The sequence below is a fragment of the Galeopterus variegatus genome, unplaced genomic scaffold, assembly GCF_000696425.1.
Source record: "Galeopterus variegatus unplaced genomic scaffold, G_variegatus-3.0.2 Scaffold978, whole genome shotgun sequence".
Lineage (NCBI taxonomy): Eukaryota > Metazoa > Chordata > Mammalia > Dermoptera > Cynocephalidae > Galeopterus > Galeopterus variegatus.
The window spans coordinates 184,466-210,829 of NW_007727089.1; the positions used below are offsets into that span (position 1 = coordinate 184,466).

General features: G+C 43.1%; 1 protein-coding gene across 1 annotated transcript in view; it reads right to left on the minus strand.

Annotated features, from left to right (window-relative positions):
* The window catches only part of NCAPG2 (non-SMC condensin II complex, subunit G2), a 61,015-nt gene that overhangs the window by 10,405 nt on the left and 24,246 nt on the right, over positions 1–26,364 (minus strand). The window contains exons 14-28 of the mRNA XM_008573970.1: positions 25,898–26,050; positions 21,434–21,656; positions 21,002–21,105; positions 17,616–17,789; positions 16,797–16,867; positions 15,787–15,940; positions 15,499–15,672; positions 14,589–14,705; positions 14,356–14,496; positions 13,828–13,927; positions 10,638–10,825; positions 9,181–9,321; positions 6,376–6,479; positions 5,220–5,320; positions 3,995–4,094 (exon numbers count right to left, since the gene is read on the minus strand). Of these exons, the coding sequence (XP_008572192.1) occupies positions 3,995–4,094; positions 5,220–5,320; positions 6,376–6,479; positions 9,181–9,321; positions 10,638–10,825; positions 13,828–13,927; positions 14,356–14,496; positions 14,589–14,705; positions 15,499–15,672; positions 15,787–15,940; positions 16,797–16,867; positions 17,616–17,789; positions 21,002–21,105; positions 21,434–21,656; positions 25,898–26,050 (2,045 nt within the window). The remainder of the gene's footprint in view (positions 1–3,994; positions 4,095–5,219; positions 5,321–6,375; positions 6,480–9,180; positions 9,322–10,637; positions 10,826–13,827; positions 13,928–14,355; positions 14,497–14,588; positions 14,706–15,498; positions 15,673–15,786; positions 15,941–16,796; positions 16,868–17,615; positions 17,790–21,001; positions 21,106–21,433; positions 21,657–25,897; positions 26,051–26,364) is intronic.

Here is a 26,364-nt window from a genome sequence, read left to right on the forward strand (position 1 = left end):
AGGGGGGGGGGCCTAAAGATCTTAGAACAAAGAGACAAGCCACAGACTGGGAGGAAATATTTGCCAAACACATATCTGATGAAGGACTGTTATTCAAAATATACAAAGAACTCTTAAAACTCAACTGTAAGAAAACAAACAACCCGATTAAAAAATTGGCTGTAGGGGGCTGGCCAGTTACTCGATTGGTTAGAGCACAGCTTTGTAACACCAAGGTCACAGGTTTGAATCCCCATATCAGCCAGCCACCAAAAAAATAAATTGAAAAAAAAGGGGGGGGGGGCCCTAAAGATCTTAACAGACACCTCACCAAAGAAGACACACAGATGGCAAACAAGCATAAGAAAAGATGCTCCACATCATATGTCATCAGGGAAATGCCAATCAAAACAACAGGGTGATACAACTGCACACCTGTTAGAATAGCCACAATCTGCAACACTGACAGCACCAAATGCTGGCGAGGACGTGCAGCAGCAGGAACTCCCACTCACTCCTAGTGGGCATGCAAAATGGTACAGCCGCTTTGGAAGACAGTTTGGTGGTTTCTTACTAAAGTAAACATACTCCTACCATAGAATCCAGCAATTGTGTTCCTTGGTATTTACCCAAAGGAGTTTAAAACTCATGTTCACACAAAAACCTGCATATGCATAACTGCCAGAACATCAAAGCAACCAGGACATCTTTCAGTAAGTGTGATGGTTAATTTTTGGTGTCAAATTGACTGGGTTAAGGGATACCCAGATAGCTGGTAAAGTGTTATTACTGGGTATATCTGTGAGGGTGTTTACAGAAGAGACTGGCATTTGAACTGGTGGACCAAGTAAGGAAAATATGCTCTCACCCAATGTGGACGGGCACTGTCCAGTCTGTTGAGGGCCCACATAGAACAAAAAAACAGAGGAAATGTGACTTCACTCTCTCTATCTTGAAGCTGGGATGCCCATCTTCTCCTGTCCTTGGACGATGAACTCTTGCTTCTCAGGTCTTTGGACTCCAGGACTTGCACCAGTGGACCCCCAGGTTTTTAGACTTTTGGCCTTGAACTCAGAATTACACCATCAGCTTCCCTAGTTCTCAGACCTTTGGACTCAGACTGGATTATACACCACTAGCTTCCCTGGATGTCCAGCTTGCAATTTCTCAGCCTCCACAATTGCATGAGACAATTCTCATAAGGAGCCCCCTCTCATATAGCTATATATAAATCCTATAGGTTCTTTTCTCTGAAGAACCCTGACTAGTACAGGAGGTGAACAGATATCATTCAGCACTGAAAAGAACTGAGCTATCAAGTCATGAAAAAACATGGAGGAAACTTAAATGTGTATTATTTAGTAAAAGAAGCCAAACTGAAGAAGCTATATACCACGTGATTCCAACTATATGACATGTTGGAAAAGGCAAAGCTATGAAGACAGCAAAAAGATTAGTGGTTACCATGAGTTAGAGGAGCGGGGAGATGAACAGGCGGAGCATAGAGGATTTTTAGGGCAGTGAAACTACTCTGTATAATACTCTAATGGTGGACACATGTCATTACACACAGAATGATATTACATGTCATCCAAACCCACAGAATGTCCAACACCAAGTGTGAAACCTAATGTCAACTAGGGACTTTGGATGTATCTGTCCATGTAGGTTCATCAGTTGTAACAAATGTACCACTGTGGTGTGGGACAGCAACAGTGGGGGAGGCTGTGCGTGTGTAGGGGCAGAGGGAACACAGAAAAATCTCTCAACCTTCTTCTCAATTTTGCTATGAACCTAAAACTGCCTTCCAAAAAATGTCTTAAAAAAAACAAAATTAAGTTATTCTAACAATGCAAGCATTGTTCAACATTAGCAAAACTACTAATACAATCTATCCCATTTATCCTTTAAACTTTTTTGTAGTTTAAATTTTTTCTACAATTATCATACTTATTTATAATTTACAAAAGCAACAAAAGCCTATGGGATAAGGAGTAAAAAGGACTTTCTACAGTCTTTCCCCAAACATTAAAATACCTACACTTATATATCCAAAGGAGTTCTAGCTTTCAAGTAGCTAACTTGCTTAAACATTTCTTAAATTCCTCTGGAAATGCTTCCCACATTACTTTATATCTGTGCAAGAAAAATCCATCTCATTGTTACACAACTGAACCGAGTCTACCTGTCCCCATGTCTCTCTTCCTTTTCCTATGAATGCAGACGGGGGCTGTGTGTGAATTTAACAGAGAAGCTTCTTTCTACTGGGATGGAAAAGAGACTGGCAGCTGTGGTAAGGATGCTGGGGACAGCACAAAGGCTGGGATGGAAGAGCCCCACAGAACAAGCTACATGGCCATCAGCATACTGCTGACAGCACACAGACGGAGCTGCCGTCCGGGCTTAGCACAACTGACACATCCTCACCACGTCAGCCACACACCTTACTGACCGGTATCTGCCTGTGATACGTATTCAAATTAAAATATCACACGCACATATGTATATATACTCGTATTGTCTAAACGTACTGATTGTCTAAGCCTGGGAAAAGACTAATAAACAAACGTTTTAAAAATCTGAAATAGGTTTAGTGGGGCCGGCCCGGTGGCGCACTGCTACAGTGCGCCGCTTGGGAGTGCGGCGGCGCTCCCGCTGAGGGTTCAGATCCCACATACAGACCGGTTCCCACTCACTGGCTGAGCGAGGTGCAGGCGCAACACTGAGGGTTGTGATCCCGTTGCCAGTTCCGGTCCGGTACGGGTGCGACACTGAGGGTTGCAACCCGTTGCCGGGCACGAAAAAAGACAAAAAATAAAAAATAAATAAAAGGGGCCGGCCCGGTGGCGCACTGCTACAGTGCGCTGCTTGGGAAGCGCGGCGGCGCTCCCGCCGAGGGTTCGGATCCCACATACAGACCGGCCGCTCACTGGCTGAGCGAGGTGCGGGAGCAACACCGAGGGTTGCGATCCCGTTGCTGGTCCCGGTCCGGTACGGGCGCGACACTGAGGGTTGCGATCCGTTGCCGGCCACGAAAAAAGACAAAAAGGAAAAAAAAAAAAAATCTGAAATAGGTTTTAAAAAAACTAAGTTCTGTTACTACATTTTTATGAGGAACTCACAGTTAAACAAGATCTCATTTCACTGACAACAATGATTGAAACTAGGATAACAGGTGACAGAAATGTATGCAGTAATCCTTCAGTTAAGTATAATATCTTAATTCCCAAATTTCTTTGTAAACCTAATTTTCTAGTAAAATGAGCATTAAGTGAATTCGTACCTAAAGAACGAATCTAGTCTATAAAAAGCCACACTTTGTAAATTTATTAACAAATTAGCAATGTGGATTTTGAAAGCCTTTCTTCAGAGGAAGCAGCTATGGAGACTGGTTTGTTTCCCAGGCACACATACAAGTTGGATTACCCAGTTCAGAGCTCTGTAACACTTAACCTGTTTAGCGCATAAAACAGCAGGAAAACATTGTTTTTGTGGCCGATCTAAAAGTCAAACACAATTCATAACAGTCTACAGAAAAATGTACAGCATGCCCAAAACCATATATAGCAGCAAAAACACCTGACTGAAACAGCAGCCCAATGAACCCACTCATAGTGGGCAGTCTCTTCAGAGGCTCTGAAGGGACTGTCCCACCCCCAATGGAGATGCTGTGGACTGGATATTTATTCTCAGGAAATGCCCATGATGTCAAAAATGTAGCAAAGCACCAAAAATACATAATGTCTAGTTTTAAAACCGTATAAAATAAGTTTGTATGTCCTTACTTTTCTAGAGCAAAATTTTGTAAATGACAGTTTTGGTCTGTTTTTGAAGACAGAATTAGTAAGTAAATTAAATATAAGCTCAAAGGGTTTTGCCAACAGGAACATTTTATCCTCACAGTCCCATCTTCTACTACCCGGCTATAAGAGGCAGAAATGAAAAATGAACTTCCACCATGCCCAGGAATCGAAGTCTCCAGATGATCACACCTGGAGTGTATCCCATACTTTACCTCTCTGTGCTGTCCTCTTCCAAGGTGATTTCCATGAAAGTCTTTAGTTTCCTGTGAACGGTGGCTGCAGCCTCCTTCACCTTTGAACTTTTGTGTTTACCTGTGGGAAGATTATATTAAAAGACAAAGCAAAGACTTGAGCATAGCCACAGAAAAACAAACGTCCTCTGCTACACACGTGGGGTGCATTTCCATAAGCTGGAGCCCTCATCCTTCCCTTCCTGTCAACCCACCTACTGACCTGAACAGTGAGAATCATCCCTTTCATAGGGATGCTGCAAAGATCACACAAACATTTACAAAAGCAACTTGCCAGCTCTGAAGGTGAGTTCAAGTGGACCTTGCCCCATGAGGCCATTACAGGAAGTGTTCTGTGCCTACCATCAGACTGAGGCTTACACGTGCCTCTGAAGGAAACGACAGCTACCCCATTTCAGAGGCCTCCCCACCTACACATTACGTCTACACATTACGCATATTTAAGCACCTACTAATTGCGAGGCACCTGTCAGCCTCCAGCTTCCTTCTGCAGATCTCGATGTGGGGGGAATCTCTTAGGGAAGACTTTTCTGATGCCCAAGCTGGGTCTAACTACTTAAAAAGTATTGTTATAAATCTGTAGATATACTATGCATTTGGGCTTACGGAAAGAGCTTGTTTTGTCAGGAGCACTCCCTGTCTACAATATATTACCTTTGAAAGTAATTCCAATATTAGCAGAACTGAGCAAACAGTACAGGAACTTAAAGGTAGTCACCCTGCAGGGACATTACTGTTTTACAGTGAGGAAAGCATCTTACAGGTATCTCCAATTATTTTTCCAGTACTATTTCAACTGCTTGGGATATTCAGAATAGGCAAGGTTAAGGCTTAAAAGATACAGTAGATAGATTAAATATTAATACCAAAACGTCCATCATTAAGAAAAATAAATTCAGGTTTTTAAATATGGGCAATACATGACAATTCAACAGAAATTCAATTCCGAGGCACAGATAGAGACACTCATGTGGGTCCCGCAGTGAAAGGTGGAAGGCAGACAGGAACTGCTTTACAGAAGAGCGAGCCAGCTGGTGCAAACCAGGCCAGGGTCAGCTACAGAGGGGAGGCCCACGCAGGCAGCACCGTGCACAACAGGCTCGGAAGCAGGGCGGCCCAGCACAGCAGCCAAGTGCCCAAACTTCCTAGCAACATTCCAGCTGATGGGACAGAAAGAGTCACCAACCTTTATTAATGACCAGAATAATATGTAGCACAGCCGTGAGGCATACAATGCCCTCAATATCGTCAGAAGTCACACATGCCTTTAACTCATCCAAAAATGACCTGTAAAAAATTTTTAAAACATCAGGATTTCTCTTTAGTGTATACCCTCATACTTTGCAAATAAGAAAAACAAATATAGCCAAGGTTCATCAACAACCACAAACTCCAGTCTTCAGGGGAAGTCAACTGAACTCTTCCCATACTTTTCACTAAAAGCATGCTAAATCCAACAGGTGGGACATGAAAGTCAGATGTTACTAGAAAGAAAACAGGAATGTTGTGGTAAGTGAAAAAGCTACTCTATATACCCTCAGTGCACACAGAAAAGACTTAATATGCTGTTGAAAGATAATTCATAGCTGCTAAAGGTGAACATATTTGCTACTAAAGTTCCACAGGTATTACATATCTACAAAACTATCCCTGTGTCGGGCCGGCCCGGTGGCGCACTGGATAGTGTGCCGCTTGGGAAGCGCGGCGGCGCTCCCGCCCGAGGGTTCGGATCCCACATACAGACCGGTTCCCGCTCACTGGCTGAGCGAGGCGCGGGAGCAGCACCGAACCGACGGTTGCGATCCCATTGCCGGTCCCGGTCCGGTACGGGGGCGACACTGAGGGTTGCGATCCGTTGCCGGACACGGAAAAAGACAAAAAAAAAAAAAACTATCCCTGTGTTATCTGACGGTCCTGGATGTACCACAACGAACCCGAAAATTTTAGTCAAGAGACATATGGATGGGAGAAATGAACAACAGCTGTGTGTTGAGCTAACACCGCACTGATGCTTAAACTAGTAAAGAGTTTAGAAAGTACACACGCCAACGAGTATTTCAGTACACATCAATATTTTATGTTTCCCTCTTTACTGAATTTGTTATGATAAGCATAACCAGAAATTATTGAGATGAATATACTTTACAGAAAGTTAGATTTTTTTCTTTGTGTAAATTTAATGTAAATATTTTCAATTGCTGATAAAATGGAAAGACAATTCTATAGAATGTTTTTCTCACAGAAAAAAATCCACCTTTGAAAAATTTGAGTAGAAGGAATAGAGCTGCTGAGAGAGCTTACAGCCATAATGAGAGTGTCAGGACAGTAAAGAGAATGATTACCTGACCACATTCGAAGACTTTATTATTATTCCTATTAAACACCTTGAAAATGGTGGAAGGTCGGAAAGACGCTCTGGTGGGGTAAGCTCTTCTACACCAGAAACCTAAAAAAAGTTTCAAATTAAGAAGTTATAAATTGAGACTGGGCTAATTACTTATTTTACATTGTTTTGGGCTTTCTTCAACACTTGAGAATAACTCTCCAGAAACTCAAAAGAATGACTTTTATTAACTGTTGAAATGTTTTATTAACTGCAATAACTATGAATAATCTACTATTAAACACAGGGGTGTCTCATTCAGTGACACAGAAATAAAGAAAAAAGACATGTCACTCAATGAGTCTTTTGTCAAATAGTTTTTAATTTGTTATCTTCTGTAAATAATGTGTTTTTATGCTAAGCAAATTTAACTCTTTATTATTCTCGGTCTAGGTCAGGCTTTCAGCATTACTGACATTCTGGCCTGGGTGGCCCTCTGTGGCGAAGGCCATGCTTGCACAGCAGGACACTGAGCAGCACCCTTGACCCACACTCACTCAGTGTCAACAGCACACTGCTGCTTCTCCCAGTTGTGACAATCAAAAATGTTCCCAGACACTGCTGATGCTGGCTGGAAGAGAAGCACTGCTGGTCTAGAGCCGCAGCAGGTGCCCTGCCTGGACCTGTGTTCTTCATTATCAGCCTCACGTTAGACAAGCCACTTGCTGTTGACAAGTGAATGCCACATGCACGTGGCTCCTGGGAAAGTCTAAATCCAGAATACCTGCTCTACGAGGGGGCTTAAGTCTTTGCTCCCCACCATGACAGCTGAGGCGGGAACATGCCTATCCCACAATCCCCCATCTCTCCACCATGGTCTTTTGCCTAATTCCTGGCTGTCTTAGGGGATTTCACTTAGACATGACTAGACGGCACTTCTAGTAAGCCTTCCCATCTTCCCCCTGCTAGGATTGCAACACAAAGTTGGAGATTAAGTTCAATCATCATTATAAATGAAATAGCACTGTTTCTCATTAAAATAAACATTACAAATGCATTTCTGACACAGTGAAACAAAAGACTACTACTGTCTGGCTAAAATAAAAACAATAAAAATGTATCTTGAGGTTTTTAGCCTTTGTAGAAGCAACACATGGCAATAGCACAGGGGCTGGAGAACACCAAGTCGAGGAATTGTTATGATTCCTGCCACGTACGCGGACAAGCGTGGTTTCTGAAAGCAACTATGATAGCTAAACACACATGCTGGAATCTCCAAAGAAACCACTCAGCAACTACACAAAAGGTACATAAAGTCAACAGAGAAGGTAAACTGGAAGAGTAAAAACACTTAATTCACCACAAAATAGCAGGAGAGAAAGAAAAGCAGAGAGACTCACAAAGCATTGGGACTAACAGAAAATCAACACCGAACTGCTGATCCACAACCAAACATTCAATAATTTCATTAAAATCAAACGGACAAAAAAATACAAAACAAACAAAAAACCCCCAAACAGACTATAAGCACCCCAAATAAAAGACAGAGATGTCAGATTGGATTTTTTAAAAAACCACCCATGTAGTGTTTATAAGAAACACACTTCAAATATAAAGAAGATAGAATAAAAATAAAAGGATTTTTAAAAGGTATGTTATGCAAACACAAAGCATAAGAAAGCTAGTTTGGCTATAAAAATATCAAAGCAGACTTCACGGCAAAAGCATTATAGGCGATGAAGAGAGATATTTCAAAAGCATGCAACCGTCAATTCATCAAAAAGACATAGCAATCGTAAACGCATATGGACCCAGTAACAAAGCTCCCAAATACATGGAAGGAAAATTGACAAAACTAATAAAAAAAGACAAATCCATGATCTCAGATAGAAACAATGCACAAAACCTGGAAGGAAATAGAACAGAGGGTAGAAAACTTTTATTCTATGTATAATCTAATAATTACTTTCCTAAACCAAAATGACCCCCCTTCAAGCTTTAAGGAGAGCTTTAAGTTCCATTTAATGTTTCAGAATTTAGTTAACATCTTTTATTAGCCATGATTTTATAGTACAAAACTTATGTAACTTATATATAAATGCATATAATTCAATGACAGTTCCGGTCAGATCCCATCTTTTCACCCTGAGAACACCTATCATTATTTTCACTGTCTTCTTAAGTCACTGCCCATTCCCTCACTCAAGTACATCTGTCAGATGAAGAGGAAAAGATCACCTTGAGCATCCATGTGATAAAACAGAACTTTTTGTTTTGGTTTGAATTATCCTGATTATGTTGATCTTTCACCAAATAGGCTAATAATTTCTGTACTGCAGCTACTGCTAGGAAAATAAGACAGAGGAATGAACAAATCATCTGTTTAAACTGATATCAGAAGTTCAATTTTCCTATTCTTAGAAATTAAAAAAAAAAAAAAGGCTAATAATATAGCAAGCAGGCAAAGAGATGTGAATGATTCCATAAAAATATAGTCCAGAGTTGCCCTGCCCTCTGCTCACCACTGACTGACTGCTTTCATCTCATCAGGAGAGAAGAATCCTAAGAAATGTACCAACTCACTTAAATCTCCGTTTTAATCAAGAGTGATGACATCTACGTATGTTTTTCACCCTACATACTCATATAGCTCTAAAATACTAACTAGCTATTCAACTCCTACCTACAGCTGCTAGGAAACGTACCACTCGCCGAAGTTTGAGTTCTTAAAAAACACCTTAAAAAACTTAAAATTGTGGTGCTAATAGAAATGGCATCTGTACAGCTAGAAAGACACAGCAGTTCCAGGATCAATACACTTCACCTTTCGCAGCCGGTGACTTATCTCAACCACAGGCCCAGCAATCAGAGTAGAAAGCACGCCCCGGTGAACGGCAGTGTCCATGTGCCAAGACTGAACAGCAGTTATGAATTCATAAAGAGGAGTCTGAACAGAATGGAGGAGCTGCAAGAAAACACATTGGTCAGTTGTTTCTAGTGGAGCTGAAAATCGTGGTTTACAAAAACCCAAAAGACACTTTAAAATAAGTATTCATGCTACCCTTTTCATCCCACCCCCTGCCCCAGTCCAAGGAGTCACTGATCTTGTTTGCCTGTTACCAAGGCCCCTGCTCTCTTCCTGCTTCTGATTCATGTCTTTTAAGCACTCTGGCTAGAAGAGGACAGAGATGACTACAGCCCATGGGAATGACCATTACGACATTTTTTCCCCAAAAGCTAAGAAAACCCTCAAGAAGTATCAATGTAAGAAGAAAGGAAAGAAGGAAGGGTCGGTGACAAAGTAAGACATCAACCATGAGGTTTAGTTTCAATGAAGCTACACAGCCAATGTTAAAAGATTTGATGGGAAAATGAAAGGTTTCAGCACAAATTACAATACACTTGCAACAACTCATCAAAAATAGAAACATTTCAAATTAGTTCAAATATGACCCAGGCCTGGAAAAATATGGCCAACAACCTTCGATTACCTCTAGTAGCTAAGGACAGAATAAAATCAAGTCTTCAGTGGTTCATAAATAGCCTCCCATTTAAGCATTTTGTAAAATCTTCATTAAAAAATAATAGCTCACTGATATCTTTAAACCACTACCCAGAAAAAACAAAGGCTCTCTCTGACAGCAGTATGCTCTTGTTCAGGAATTGACATTATGTTCTTTTCAGGAGTAAGCAGATCCGGCATATGGGTTTTCATACGAGTCAGTTATTCAGTAATCTCACTTCATATCGGCTTCCCACCAGCAAAGGGAAACACGGGCCCCCCAAGGTCTGTGACTCTCTCCTAACCAAGAGAGGGTACACATGATGGGAGGACAACCATGACAGAACTAGCACTTCATCTGGGCAAGGTCTCTGTCACTCTACAGATAATCAGAATTAGCACCTTCAAAAGTATATTCTACTTGGAAAATTCTGTGTAGTAACAGCTGAGTACTCAGAGCCCACAGCAATCAGTCCTCTGCTTCCTGTCCTGCTGCTGGTCAGCCTCAGCCCGTGACACCCTGTCCCAGGACCAACATGTGGGATGCAGGACAGCTGGGCCCCCAGCTCCCTCAGCTCCACTCCCACCAGGCCCACACCTGGAAGCAGCGGGGTGAGCACCCCGAGAGGCATCGGTACTCACCTACCCCACCACAGCAAGCGGCACAGGCGAGAAATAAGAGGTCCTGTCTGTGAGCAGCTGCCGTCTCCATGCACCCAGCCCTCCAGCCCACAGGGACCCCCTTCCACCCAGTCACCCTCCTGGGACAGCATGAGTACCCGCAGGCCTTCCTCCGGTTGCTTCCTGAAGCTCTTCGCAATGCACTCCAGCATTTTCTGAAATACTTTCTGGACAGTATCGCATAGCGCTACAATTTCTCCATCTGAATCTGCTTTCTGAGTCAAGCAACTTCCAGTTACCTCTTTCAGAATGCCAAGAAGTAATGAGATGTAAAAAAAACCCTTCACTGGAGAGAAAATTGGAAAAATCAGTTATCTAATCACACGATTTAGTTGAAATCAGTATACATTTTTCACTTAACACATGTATACGATAGAAACTTTAAAAAGATTATTACTGGTGAGCCAATAGAAAACACCGGGTTGGTCAGATTAATCTAAATTCTAACTAACGTAAATAAATAAAACTTTCGTTTGCTCCATTTAAGTATAAAACCAATATCTTCAATAACAGTAACTATTAGGCCTCATGGCTGGCTTAACATCAGCACAGCCAGGTTAAGCAACTTTCCCTCTTCTCCCCGTCCCCTTTCCTTTCCTTTTTCTGCCCTGGGAACTGAGCAGCGAAATTCCCCTCCTGGGAAGGGGTAAACATGATTGTTATCATCAAAAGAATGTCTTGCTGGCTGCAGTAGCTGGCTTCAGGCTGGAGTGCTTTCAGCTGATACAGTAGCGACACTAATTAGAAGCCTATGCCCTAATCGACCAGGTGTAAGCAGACTACAAGTGCTGTGTCACCTTGCATGCCACTGATTTCGAAGTTGCCCATTACTCTGCCAGAACCCTCAAAGGCTTATAAACCCCTCCTTTCCTTTGTTCGGGGGAACTGATCTGGCTCAGTCTCCCCTCCACGTTAGTAGAATAAAGCTTTTTGGCTGAAATAAGGCCTGCTCGGGTCTCTCCCTTTTCTCCGTCTCGCGGAACCTAACAGTAACAATATATGTTACTCAGTCACTAAACCAAGAACCATGTCTGCTGCACACACAGACATGCAGCACATTAGTCGTGTGGCCCAGGAGCACCTAAGTCAGAGACAGTGTTGCCAGCTCTGCTATCCCACTTGCTTCCCTGGTGGCACTAGCTCACAAGCCACCTCAGGAGGAAAGGACGTCGGTCTGAGTGCAGGAGCGCTGACCCTCTCATCTCTCCCAGCACGTCCAGGGCAGCCAGCCACAGGGAACTAGTTTAGCATGCAAGAGCCATGGGGCCACTGTCCTGCCAGCATGGTCCCTGCTGGTCCTCCCCAAGCTCCACGCCGGTGGCCCCAACTCTGCCTTCCGTCCCTCTCCGTCAATCTCCCTTCACATCAATCTCGCTTCATTTAAGACAAAGTCCTGTATATACTATTAGAAATGTAACATTCCTTTTCAACCATGCTGTTACTTTTTACTAGGAAGTCTTCTTTTCCCACAGCCCTGTTATTTTTAGCGCCTCAGTTTGCAAAATGCACAGTGTTTTTCAAAGCACCTTCATGTTTCTGAGCTTGGACTCTGACGTCCGGGTTACACATGGAGACTCAATTGTGTTGTTCTAGTAACACCTCTTCTTCAGTAGCTCTTCAGCATGGAGAAGACCATATTTAAATATTAGTAATAAAAATATAACTAATTTTTAAAATTAATTTGTTTCTCTATTAGTACTCTCTCATTTGTGACCGCACTACGGAAGAATGCCTACACAGTGGATTCTGTCCTGGAATCCTGGTTAGTGGAAAGTGCAAATACAAAGCTCACTTCGGTCTGCTCTCAGGTAAAGTCAGTAGCTTAGGACCTTATGTCTGGTCCTAAGATATCCCTGTGTCATGAAACTGGCTATACTGGAGATCTAAAACTCGTTAGGTCCTCAGAGAAGTAAACTTTGTAAATACTAAAAGTAAATTCAGTCCTTAGGAGAAAACAATTCCTAAATGATAAGTTTAAAAAAGAAATCATTTTGACTATTTCTATCATTAAGCTTAAGTATAAAATGCTGTTTTCACAACAGAAGGTAAGACTTATAAAGGATTAAATTTTAAAAAAAGAAGACTTTAAAACAAATAATATTGGTTCTATTTAATATTTGGTCTTTAACTTTGGATATTTTAGACAAGGGACATATACTCTTGTTTTTGTTATTATATATTCATGTAAGGACCTTGACCAACATCCTGGCTCCAGCGCCATCAAAGCACCAACCCCAATAGCAGCACTAGGAGGGGAGGCATCCCTGGAGTCTGCTGTGAAGACATTTCAGATTATGGACTGATACTGCCAACAGATTAACTACAAATTGATTGACAAATTTATGGAATCTAAATTTTAAAACTTAATGTTGAATTTACTAAATGATACCATTATCAATCTCTTCTAGCAAATATCTCAGTTTAAAGAAATGTAGATATCACATTTTGAAGCTTCTATGATCTTAGTAAGAACCAAATGCAGCACTGGGATGGAGGAAAAACCATCCAGAAACAGGTCTGTGTGACACTCGACCACACCACAGTGATAGTGGGGCAGGAGGCTGGTAATTAGTGGTTAGAGGTTGGGGGTTAGGGATCAGGGGCCAGGGGTGTGGTCACAGCACAACAGTGCTCTTCTTTGCCAGAGACTGTGATCAGAAAGTCAAGGAGATATGGAAATGGCCCCAGGTGCAACCCCTCCCAGGTCACCACCCCCACACCCCTTACTACCACTGTCTGACATAGGCTTGGAGAACTAGCCTCAGGGCCCAGGTGGCTGCCCCCACCTGCTCACTGAACACACTTTAACTCAGGACCCAGGAGGCAGTAACGTGGGCATCACATTATGTTACTACAGACTGCCCTATGTCACCCCTTTCTCCAGTCCCTGTGGGGCACCACTGACACCCCGACCCATAGGTGCCACGGCCACAGCAGAGCCAGCGAGGCCTCTCTGAGGTGTCCTATGCAGACACCAGGAACTGGCCACTAGCCAGCACATGGGGACAGTATGCGGGCAGTGACGCAGCCCCAGGAAGGGGTAGAGCCCAGGGCCCTCGCCAGAATCTACGAATGCAGACGTATCTGATGCCAGAGACACCTCTGAACTTCCCACTTGCGTCAACCAATGAATCCCTTTTTTGGTGTAAGCTGGTCAGCATCACACATCTGTCACTTAAAAGCGAAAGTCCTGACCAGCAACGTAAAAAAGGGAGGGAGAGGGGGAAGCACTGGTTTTGAGTATTTGTTGCTCTAAAATGGTTCTCCAACAAATGACGCATACTGTACCAGTTTGCATGATTCCAAGACTCCGATGTAATAGCTGTATCTGGAACTTATGATCACCCAGGCCAACCATAACAACGTCTTTACAAACAGTCAGGTAAGTCTGTTAAGAGACAGACGTGATTTCCAACAAAGGCTACATAGAAAAAGGGAACAAATCCAGTCTAACAGAGCTCCTCATGCCTGACGCACTAATTAACACATCAAGCAGATATTCACAAAGATGTTTGCTAAGGAAGTTTCCATAAAGAGACTTTAATTCTCATTTTTATTTCCGGAAGAAATCTAGAAACATATTTTATGTAATTCCACAAACATAATTGAACACCTATTACATGCAATGTGTAAAATTACAGTAAAATTATGCAGTTAATAATTCTGTGAAAAGATAAAGTCTAGGTATTTAAATACCACTGTAAATGTTTAAGAGCAACACTGTCTAAAATTACCACTTTAAAACATAAAACAAAATCTTGAAACATATAATAAACTTGGTAAAGAGAAGGGTTTCTGTGTCTTAAGACTTCTAACCTGGATAATTTGCTGATAAACGACCTTATGAAGTTTCAGATACTCTTCTTCTTGATCTTGAATCAAAGGTAAAACTTTGCTTTCTAACCAAAGCCCAGTGTCTTCCAAAATGGACAGATAAACTTTTCCTTCTGAGCAGAACTATCCAACGACAACAACAAAAAGATACATCAGTACTGAAACAGCTTTGCTGAACGCACTTCCCACCCTTGTGGAGAAGCAGGAGCAGGCACCTTGTGCTGAAGATGGATGCTCAGCCGGCAGTGGAGACTGAAGGCTCGCAGGGCGGTTGCTTCACTGAAGTCAGGAGGTTTCCCACCTGGCGACTGCAAAAGAGATTCCAGATCTGCCTGTAACAGTACAAATATAAGGGCCACATCTGATTGATAAATCACCACAACATTTTATTTGGCGAGTATAATCAGAAGCACCTGGTCTGCAGGCAAACCAGAAAGACAACCAACTCTGGTGGAGCCCGGTCTCTGCAGACACTGCCAGGTGAGGCTCATGACCTCTCAGGATCCCGTCCACAGGGCCCTGCCCTACCCTCCCTGGATGACCTGGCCTTCTTCTCCAGCAGACCTCTATGCCACCCCTTCCCCATCTTCTGCCCAGCTCTGCTGAACAGAAGCTTTGCCTCTGGCACAACCAACCCCACAGCAGCAGGAATAGGACTTTGTTCAGAGGGCAAGCCTGACCAGAGCCAGCCCAGGAGGGAGGAAACGAAGACTTCCACAGGGTGCCGAGAGCACTATAAATTCACATGAAACACTCTCCAAAGGCTGCAAGAAAAAACTGCCAAGGACTGTGAAGGGAGCCAGTATCTCCACATTCAGAGGTAGGAGAGGGGCAGGAGAGAGCTCGTGTGTCACTAGTCTCACTGCAGACAGTAAGGTCTGAGAAGCATGGACTGTCCACGTGAGTCCTAGCACCCTAAGAGACCCGACAGGACACTGGATCTGAACACCACTCACAAGAAAGACCAGTCTCGAGGTGCTGGCCACAGGCTGAAGGACTGGACAAAGTCACTCTCTATTTCTTCCCAGCTCAGCAGATTGGACAATCTACGTGGAAAGCTCACACCTCACTCCATCACTCCTCCTAGCAGGAAGAAAGCACTCAACTTTCAGGGCATAAAGTTACCTTTGACGATTCAAGTGCTCTCAAAAGGTGGTTGAGTTTCTTCCGGGGAGAAGACAGCAGGCACTCCCGATTCTGGGGGTGGGTCAGCAAGTACTCCACGTACACCAGCGCCAGTTCAGGCTTCAGTGGGCGCGGGTCGTGAATCTGCACTTTTCGTTTAGATGCCGAATTACTCTAAGGAAAGGGATAGACTGCTCATTAAAACTCACATTCCCAGAAGAGCACGTAATTTCTCATACACAGTTCTCCTTCTTCAGCCAACTTTAAGGAAATGTGGTGCCAACCTACCTTGGTCTGGGGCTGCTTCACAGGAAGCCAGCTGTCCACGAGATCCAGGATGTGCCCCACTTGTCCCCAGGAGCAAAGACAGTCTAACAGAGTGCAGTAGCTCCTGTCCCCAGAGCCCTCTTCCTGGCTTCTCAGTGTGGAAATCACACCACAGCTGAAAACGCCAAATACATGCAATCAGAACTAGTATTTCAGCAACAATTCCCCCACTCCCTGAAAGGCAGGAAAATCAAGAAGCTAACAACTGAGGGTGAGCAAGCCCTTGTGACTGCGCTAGCACTGCGACAGCCTCCAACACGCTGAAGGGACAGCAGCTCTGGGAAGTGCTGATAATCACGGACACACCAGCCATCTCTGTCAGATTCTAGGGAAAGAGTTCCTAATCTGACAGAACAATTTTTGTTTAGCATCAAAACATCATTTTTCTTTATAAATATGAATAAAAATAAGCAATTTTTACTGAGATGATAACCACTCTAGAGCTACACTGTCCAAAAAAAAATATCATGAGAGCCACATATGTAATTTTCTATTTTCTAGTACCACACTAAAAAAAGAAATCAATCTCTACAACATCTTGTTTAACCCGATCTGTCCAGAATACCATCTTAACGTGCAATCCACATTTATACTCTCCCTTCATGCCCAGGCCTTATGCCATGTGTGTTCTGTACTCGTGGCACCTCTCAACTCAGCGGCCACATCCAAGTGCTCGGAACCATGAGCATGAGGCTCCACACACCAGGTGTTAAAAATCACCCCTGCACTGTAAAGTGGGGGAACAGGTGTAGTGCCTCGTGGTCTCCTCCTTTACCACTAGACACCCCCAGAGCCCACTGAAAATCACGTCCTGACACTCTCCCACTCTGTCTGTCTCTGTGGTGACAGGCAGAGAGAAGGGCAGCCGGAGGACGCAGCTGTGCATTGAAAGCTGAGTGTGCTTGTCTGCTGGCTGTCAGATGAAGAATTCAGCACAACACTGGTGGAGACTCCTGCTTTACAGTGAATACCTGAATGGAGGAACCGCAGAGGCTGGCATGAAGGACATCAGCATGAACAAAGGGATCTTGCAGCGGTCATCCTAAGCGCAGAAAAAGGAAAACGAAACAAACAAAGGGTATTTAAACTCTGGGAAATCGTGAAAGCCCCTGCATCAACTTCCGAATAACATACTTTCAAAGTTGCTCAGCAAGAACTATAGTACTCCTTTCAACGTTCAAAGGGAAGCCTCCTGTTGAAAGGTCAAGAAACAGACCTGGTACCACATGATGACTTTTCAGTCAGTGACGGACTGCGTATATCCTGGTGTCCCAAGAGCACAATGGCTTACCACACGGCCTGGGTATGTGGCGGGATACACCATCTAGGTTTATGTAAGCGCTCTGATGTTCACACGTCGAACCACTAAGGATGCATCTCTCAGAGCACATCCCCATCACTATACAATGCGTGACTGTACTTCAGAAACACATTTGCTGTGTGCCACAAAACTGTCCACAAAACTCATGTGTCTTTATATTCACAAAATCCTCTTTCTCAAACCCCTGCAAATCAAATTAGATTCTAAATAGTGCCCGCACCTATCAGAGACAGAAGAATCCAGTGCACACCCCTGTTGACATTCTCTGGGAGCTGAGGATAGGAAGGAAATTGGGAAGACAACAGGGTCTCCACCCTCAGGAAGGCAAGAGACCAATCGTACTGCAAGGTAAGTGCCAGTCTAACCTTACTGTTTTGCTACAGATGAGAAAACAGATCCAGGGAGGTTGCTAAATCCTAAACAAATATAATCTTAACATATCTTGCTTACAGTGCGGTTCAAGACTTACCTTAAATACTTTCAGATATTCTGGAAGCACAGAAGCAAACTTGTTAATGGTATAAACTTTGGCCTCCTTATTGTTTTCCATACTTCTATAAATACTTTTCCAGAGAATCACAATGATTTCTAGTAACCCTGCCATGGACGCAACATCGTTTACTGACAGAGTTTTGTCCAGAACCTACAACACAAATAATTTTATTGTGAAAGAATCTAATCATAACTGTTAAAGGATAACAGCAATACCTTTAAAAGTACATCTCAGAATTACAGACCAACAGTAGAAATGTAGAGTATCAAGTCTACTTCTGTGTCATAAGGTAACTTCATTCTTTATTTTACAACCTCTATTAGGGACATAAATCTGTTTATAAAAGCCCACCCAAGAAATAAATTCTACGGTTACCCTATGTCTTTTAAAGAAACAGTTTATATGAATTAAGACTCCTCTAGAAATCAAAAGGTGTATAAACTGTCTCCATCTAGGGACATAATGCCCTAATAAAAAGCATGCCTTTTTTCCTCACTGTATCTACTGGTTTGTTAAAGGATGTCACTTTTCACCACAAACCTCGATGTGAATAGATGGGGGGGTGAGGGGGAGAAGCACGGTAAACCTAACACGAGGGCACTTCACAAAGTTCATGGAAAGACTTGCATTACCTTTTAATTCTACTTTTCCATGAACTTCTTGAGGTTTCCTCAAATAATTAAAGATGATTACTACTGAAACACGCTACAAAAACCCACCCTATCAGATCATGCCATATCCATTCGATGGAGCCTGTGAGAACGCAGCCCTAGGGACTGGTACAATGATTATGATCAACCACCACTGAATACTGGGCTGTTTTACCTTTTCCCAAATTGAGGCTGGTAGTGCACAGTTACCATGCTCCTGAACGTTTGGTTCAAGCCACAAACACATCTAACAATTCCTCTTCCACCCAGAGCAGGCAGCCTGTGCTGCACTACACAGGCCACCCTGAGAGCACTGTGGCTGTGCCATCACAGTCAGAACAGACATAAGCTGCCAAGACCTGCTCATGGGGCCCATGAGGAGCCCGTCCAGTGACTAACGATGGTGGCAATTTCCTAAAAGGAGACTACCTTGAGACAAAAAGGGTGACTCATTTCAGGCTTTGGTATTTCTGTGTTGGTATTTTGAGTGGTCAAACATAATGAAAAACAATAACGGGGGGAAAAGAAATTTGATTAATAAGGGTACACAGAAAAAGCAAATACAGTTTTTATATAAAGTTAGGTATCTCAACATGCACTTAATGCTTTGAAATGGGTTACAGCTAGTTGAATCTAAAGAGCAAAGAAACTGTTAACAGCTTAAAAGAGAAACACAAATAACAGACTGACAAAAGCTTTCATTCTGCACTCAGCTTTACATTGTACTGTTCCACTGGTTACATAACATCCTTATCATTAAAGTCTCATGGGAGAGCCACCACTTCTCCTTTACGAACACCATTTGAGAAATAAGCTAAACTCCTAAGCAACAGCTCATTTAACATAAAGCCAACTATCCATTTTAGCAGAGAAATTCTTTGGCTTTTAGCAGATACCAATGAGAAAAAGTTAAAGGGCAACTTCAAAAATTTTTTAGTCATACAGATGTTCTTAGAATGAGAATACCTATATTAAAAATTGTACTTTTTCTCACATAGGTTAAAATGTAAGCTATGTATTCCTAAACCCTGTCAATCTAGAATGAGAACACCTATGTGACAAATTATATATATATATATATATATATATATATATTTTTTTTTTTTTTTTGCATAGGATATAGTGAAACTACATTTTTCTAAACTCTTATCTTCTCTTGTGGTACAGAAATTGACCTAAATTGTTATAATGCAAGCTTTCTCAGTAATGTCTAGGTTATTAACAATGGGAGTGGAGAGTTCCTTCCATATTTAAAAAATATAATAATCTCTCAACTATTACAAAACATGTTTTTCTCTTTTGAAAACTCATTCCCATTACCAGTACAAGTCTGCAAGCATGGCCTGCAGGAAGCTGTGTGGTCACTCCTTAGCATGGTACACTGGGTCCCCTGTTTGTCAGTTATCTGGTTCATATGTGGAGATCTACAGAGCACCCTGATTAAGCAGAGTGAAAATCAGCATGGTGGCCCCTCCAGCTAAGGTTTCCAAGGACAGACTGATTAACAGCAACAGATCACTTCCCTGAAATATTCTGCCCACCCTATCCATACATTCAGGGAAATATCGTGAAGAGAAGGACTCAAATTCCTCCAAAACTAAAACCAACCAACCCTGAACACTCTTAATGAGGGTTTCCTAAATCCAGGCTGGAAGGGTTGTGAGCTGATAGAAACCTCTAGGCAGGGTCAGCTGTGTGAAGATGAAGTCCTCACTAACATTTTTCATGCTCTTCTTGTTCTTTATTCCACATCTGTTTTCCTCTACTTTTTTTAGTAAAGATCCTTCTGAACAATTTCAACTGAGCTTCACTGACTGAAGGACAGAGAGAAAAGGAAAATGTCTGCACAGGGGCTGGGCTGGAGGACGTCAAGGCATGACGGGGCATGTGCTGCAACAACACGGGCAGGCCACAGGAGACTGAGCCCACAGGAATCATCAGGTCCTAAGCAAAGCTCCTGTCCACCTTCTGCAAGGAAGGACGCATAACTGGATCAGACCAAGGTTCCCTCAACCACGCAGTGAACAACCACTGCTGTGTTTCAGCAAAGTGAACTGTTTTTTTGTAATTTTCTTTTGAAGGCCAGCTTCCTAATCTAGTTGTACACTACAAAATGAACCAAAAATATTACTTCAGGGTTTGTTAATAAGATACTACTTACATGTAATAAGTGTGCCTAAGTCCTAAGCACTGTTTTCTTTTGGTATAATTGGTTACTCTGGATTCTGAAGAAATAGCAGCTAAAGAGTCCATTTGATAAACTTTTTAAAAGATAATTCTAAATAAAACTTTCCAGGAATTCAACCCCAAGATGTTTCTAGTAGACTCCACAGCAGTGCCTATGAGTAACACCACCACCCAACTAATTGTAAAATACACAACACCCAGAATCCAGTCCAGTTATGCTCTCCTCAGGCTGAATCAAAATACACAGAGAAGTTTGGGGCAAAGAAAGCCTGGGACACACTGCTAAGGAGGAAATTTTCTTCTGTATCATATCCTACCCGGACTCCAAAACGAACTACAAAGGATATAGGGTAATTCTTTCAATAACATTACTTATGATCTTCCAAAATAATTTACTTATATATCAATACTACGTAGATAAATGCAAAATAAAAGCACTCCTAGTGTGGAAGGTGCTGCTAGCTTGGCGCCCTGCCCTCTCCAGTGGCCATGCCCCCAGGCGGCTGGGCGCCAGGCCCTACTTACGCTTACGTTCTCCTTCCCCCTGTCGTCCTCTTCCTCCTGACATGCTCTCACTGCCCTCCGGACACAGGCGTTTAAGCAATGGCGGATACCATGAATCAGCTTTGCTAAAACGTTTCAAATAACCAATAATTAATTTACGTGTTACAAAATTAACTTTCTAATGGTAAAATCATAATCCCAAATAGTTAAAAGTATTACTTTAAGGGAAATCATTAAAAATGCATTAAAGGACGAAACTTATCAAATTGACAAGTACTAAACATAAAGAACATGTTATGTGTTAGGAGGAAAAACCTCACAAGAACTGAGGCAGGGGCTGGCTGGTCAGCTCAGCTGGTTAGAGTGTGGTGCTGATAACACCAAGGTCCAGGGTTCGAGCCCTGTGCCAGCCAGCTGTCAAAAACAACAAGAGCTGCAGAAAGAGCCCAGTACCTATGTTGATGCAGGCGGTGTGCTCGTGGGCGTACTGGTAGAACTTCCTGGCGGCAGCGTGATTCATCTGTAGCAGCGTGACGCAGCGCTCACACCAGACCTCCTCCGGCTGGTTCACGGGCAGGAAGGAATTAAAGATGAGCTTCACCAGGCGCCGAGACACCGGTCGAGAATCAGTTTCCAGTCGAACCAAAATATGCTCCATGGGGCATATTTTCCAGAACTGCATATAAAGCACATAAACAGAAGGGATGATCAGCTGTTCCTATAATCATATAAATAGTTCAAGCAAAATTTCCGGAGCATAACCAAAAAGTAACAATTTTTATATTCAAGAGAATTTATTTCAAATGACTTTTCTGTACAGAAATTAAAATCAATAAACCTACATTTTGAAAAACACTGGCGAGTAAGGTATCCAGGCATATGGTTGCTGGGAGGGCTAGTTTACTGAGCACCAGGACTGATGTGTAGTAAACTCTCATGACAGGCGTGGTTATCACTGTAACATATTTTACATTTCTTAAGACACACAACTTTTTGCCTCTTAATATGAAAAGTAAGGTAAAATGTACAACAGTTTTGACATGGACCCCCACCTCCTCCCACAGCGCCCCTCCCAGGGCCAGCTGCCCGGTCACCACGGTTCCACAGCCTGGACTCTGCCCTCCCACCACTCCCTCTGCCACCCTCATGTGCCGCCACCGACCGACAGCTGCAAAAATCAAAGCTGATCATATTGCCCCTCTATTCAAAAGAAGGAAAAGTTGCCTACAGAAAATGCCAAACTTTTGAGCAAGAACTCAAGACAAGACAGAAATATTAAAGAATAACAGAAGGAAAGCAGATTTTTACAGGAGAATGTTCAAACCCTGTCTTGGGCTCCCCTGAGCAGCCTCCTCAGCTGGACAAGGGCAGCACCATTGATTGACCCTGCAGTTTTCTACAGACTTCACTCTAAAGATCAACTCCTCCTCATCATCAGCATTTAAATATTTTTCACATCACTCCAACCCTCATAGGAAATTCTCTTTGCATTTTCCATTTCCTGGCTCCTGCCCTCTCTTGCTGTCAGCCACAAGCACTCCCACCTCCACCCCCTGACACCTCCATCTGCAGCCACCTCATTTCCATCCTCCTTGAAACTGTTTTTGCCAGGTCAAGACGACCTCATAGTGCACATTCAAATGGACATATCTAGGCCCTCAGCACAGATGAATCTCTGCAGCATCTGATGCTCGTTACTTCCTCCTGAAATGCACCTGGGATGCTTCACTGAGACATTTCTTGGTATTTCTGAAAACGTTACTGGAGTAAAGATATAACCCCAAATCCCAGACTGGACACTTTGACTCCAGCACCGCCACTTCAATCAACCACAGGAAAGAGGATAGAGCCACCATTCCAGCTCTCAGTCCCCAGCAGCACAGACAAGAGTGTTCTACCACTGACACTCCAAACCCAACTGAAGGAGGCTTGGAGATTAAGGGACGAGAGACTCTTATTCAGTAAGAGTCAGAGGTGGTGCTTTCAAGGTTTAAGAGCACAAGGCAGAGACAAGCACCAGGACTCACACTCTAACCATTTTAACAACTCCCTCTACCTCCTCCTGCTCCTCCACCCTGGGTCCCTTTCTTTCAGTACCGAGGTGCTAGAGCCCCCTGGCCCACACAACGGTCCAGATGGTTATTATTTACGAGTGTGAGGCATCAAGTTGTAACTATGGACCACACACTAACAGAGCTGTGGGTGACGATGCTTGACAGCAAATAATATTTCTGGAAACACCCAAGTGTGCCAGGCACTGAACTAAGTGCCTGTGTCACAACTTCTTATAATTTACAACTCCAAAAGTAGATACAGTTAGCTCTCTGCATCCACCAGCCACTGATCAAAATAGTCAAAAAAATGATAATAATAACAACACAATTCAACATAATACAAATCAAAAAAACAATACAGTATTAACAGCTATTTATAGTATTAAGTATTACAAATAATTTAGATATGATTTAAAGTATATGGGAGGATATGTGTGGGTTATATGCAAATACTATGCTATTTTGTTTGAGGGACTTGAGCATCTGCAGATTTTGGTACCTGTACGGTCTGGAACCATCTCCTGCAGATGCTGAGGAACAACTGTAGTAGTATCTCCAATTTACAGGTAAGAAATTGAGACTTCCAGTGATTAAGCAAAAGGCTGAATTGGCTCTTATCTACTCTGCTCTACTGCCTTTCAACACCATAAAAGTGCAGATTAGGGCCGGCCTGGTGGCGCACTGGATAAGTGCACCGCTTGGGAAGCGCGGCGGCGCTCCCGCCCAAGGGTTCGGATCCCACATACAGACCGGTTCCCGCTCACTGGCTGAGCGAGGCACGGGAGCAGCACCGAGGGTTGCAATCCCGTTGCCGGTCCCCGGTCCGGTACGGGGGCAACACTGAGGGTTGCGATCCGTTGCCGGACACGGAAAAAGACAAAAGACAAAAAAAAAAAAGTGCAGATTAGAGGCACACAAGCTATGCACTGACGCCAACACATTAAAGGGACAGACCTGACTCCTGGCCACCGAGCTCATCCGATGGCACATGCCTACCCTGGCTAACAAAGGAAATAAAAGGAAGTGTAGCTCTTGTTCCTTCTGAACTGCACGCAGGAGAGCCTCTGTGTGGCCAGCGTGTCCTTCCTACCTGGTAGACAAGACCCCTGATGTCAGCCAGAACAGCTATCCCACTTCCTGCTGGCTTCCGCTCAACCCTCGTGCATACTTTCCCCTTCTCTTTCAGGGAGAACTGGCTCGGATGCCAGTAACAAACCTTCTCAGGGCCTCATGACCAAACCACTCTGTGCCGTGAGTCTGCAGGGGGGAGGCTGAGAGGCAAACATCTCGCTTCATTTCTCTGTTCCTGCCTCTGCAGCTCTGCATCCAGTCTCGCGGCAGCCACAGACTTTCTGTCCTCTGTCCTATCTGCTGCCCTCCCTTGTTCTCCTCAGTAGACCCTTAACAACCTAAAAACAACCACTATCTCCATTTCCTCACCAGCTATTGCCTCAATAGTCCTTTGCAGACAGACTTACACTTCACACACAACAGTAAGCCAAAACGTCCCTTTCAGATTCAGAACTATGTTTTTAATAGGCTGTTAAAATCAAAGCAATCAAAATTGCAGCCGGCTTTTTTGTTAAAACTGACATGCTGACTCTAAAATTTATATGGAAATGCAAAGGATCTAACATAGCCCAGGAATTCTGCAAGAACAACAAAGCTAGAGCATGCACACCACAAGACTCGCTGCAAGATCACAGCAAGTACTCGAGGACAGACAATGGACCAACACACAGAGCAGAGTCCAGAAATGGACCACACATGTCAGAAATTTTCAACAAAAGTGCCTAAACAACTCAATTGGGTATGACATTGGGTATTCATGCTATGTAGACCACACAAAATATTCTTCGGTTTTTTTTTTAACAGAAAAATTAACAGATAAAATTCAAAAGGCACAAAGCAACACGCATCACGCACAGTGGCAAGCTCTGCATCGTCCCTGTCCCTGCAGGTCCAACCCCTCATCTCGGGCAACTGCGGCCATTTCCTGCTCTCCAAGGGTCCCAGCAAAGACATGCACATGCACACGTGTGTTCCCCATTTCACACAGCTGGTAGCACACCATCAACACTCTACACTGTGCTTTTACACTTGAACATCTTAGAGGCATTTCCACACAAACCCCACAAAAACTCCTCCCCCGTTCCCACGGCACCCAGCATAGCTCCTCATGTGAACATGCAGTCCCCCAGCTGCCCCACAACTGATGAACACCATCAGGTTACTTCCCAACTCTGTGCCATCACGACAAAGCCGCATTTTAAAGTAAATTTCTGAGACCTACATGTGGAAGAAGCAAGCTCACAGTGTACCAATGACCATGAAGTCCAGAATACTGTAACCAACGCTTTTATCAAACAGCTGAACAGAGGTAGAACTGGAACAGTCCCTTCCACAGCCTACCCACTGCCAAAGCGCACTTTCACTATAAAGCAGGCATCTCTCTGCTTCTTTTTGTGAGTGGGGTGCACTCCTCATTAACACTTCCCCAAGTAATATTTAAGTGCTTACTAGGTGCCGAGCATTTAAATATTACACCAAAAAGCTCAATAAAAACTTTCAAGCATTACAAAAATATGACAAGAGGTGGGGGTTGCTTACATTAATGTCTTTCAAAAAGAAAACACACATTGATGATACTTCTAGAATCTTCCATGAAAAACACAAAACAAAACTTTTTGACAGAAGCAACTGGCCAAATATATCAATTTATTTATGATGTGATGCCTAAAACTCTTGGAATTAAAACTGCTCTGTCAGAAAAAAAAAAACCCTGCTTGGTTGTTCTCTTTGATGAAAACAAATATGCCTATCTATTTCACGACTTAAGTAAGATAAATCCTACTTATACTACCTTGGCAGCCCTCACGGCTTTGATTTTCAGCAGCATATCCACAAAGGCTACTCTTACTTTCTCCGAATTGTCGTGGAGACTGTACTTGAGTGTTGGCAAAAGCTGTTCTATTAATGGGTGGCTTAGTTTGTTATCCAAAATTATTGGCAGACACTACAATGACAGAAAAAGACAGTTTGAAATCAGAACATGCCAATGAAAAGTTCAGGTAAGAAAAATTCATTTAAGAAAGTGTTCAGTTCATCTTTACTAGAACTACTAGCAAAATAAACACACCTACAGAAAATAACATTTTTCTAAAACAGTTTCATATAAAAAGCATAGTTTCAAAAACCAATGATCAGTCCATCCATCATTTTGTTCAAATGAGATTAGAGCAACCATAAAAGAGGAGGGGGGGAGGAGGAGGAAGAGGAGGGGGAGGAAGAGGAGGAGGGGAGGAAGAGGAGGAGGGGGGTAGGAGGGGG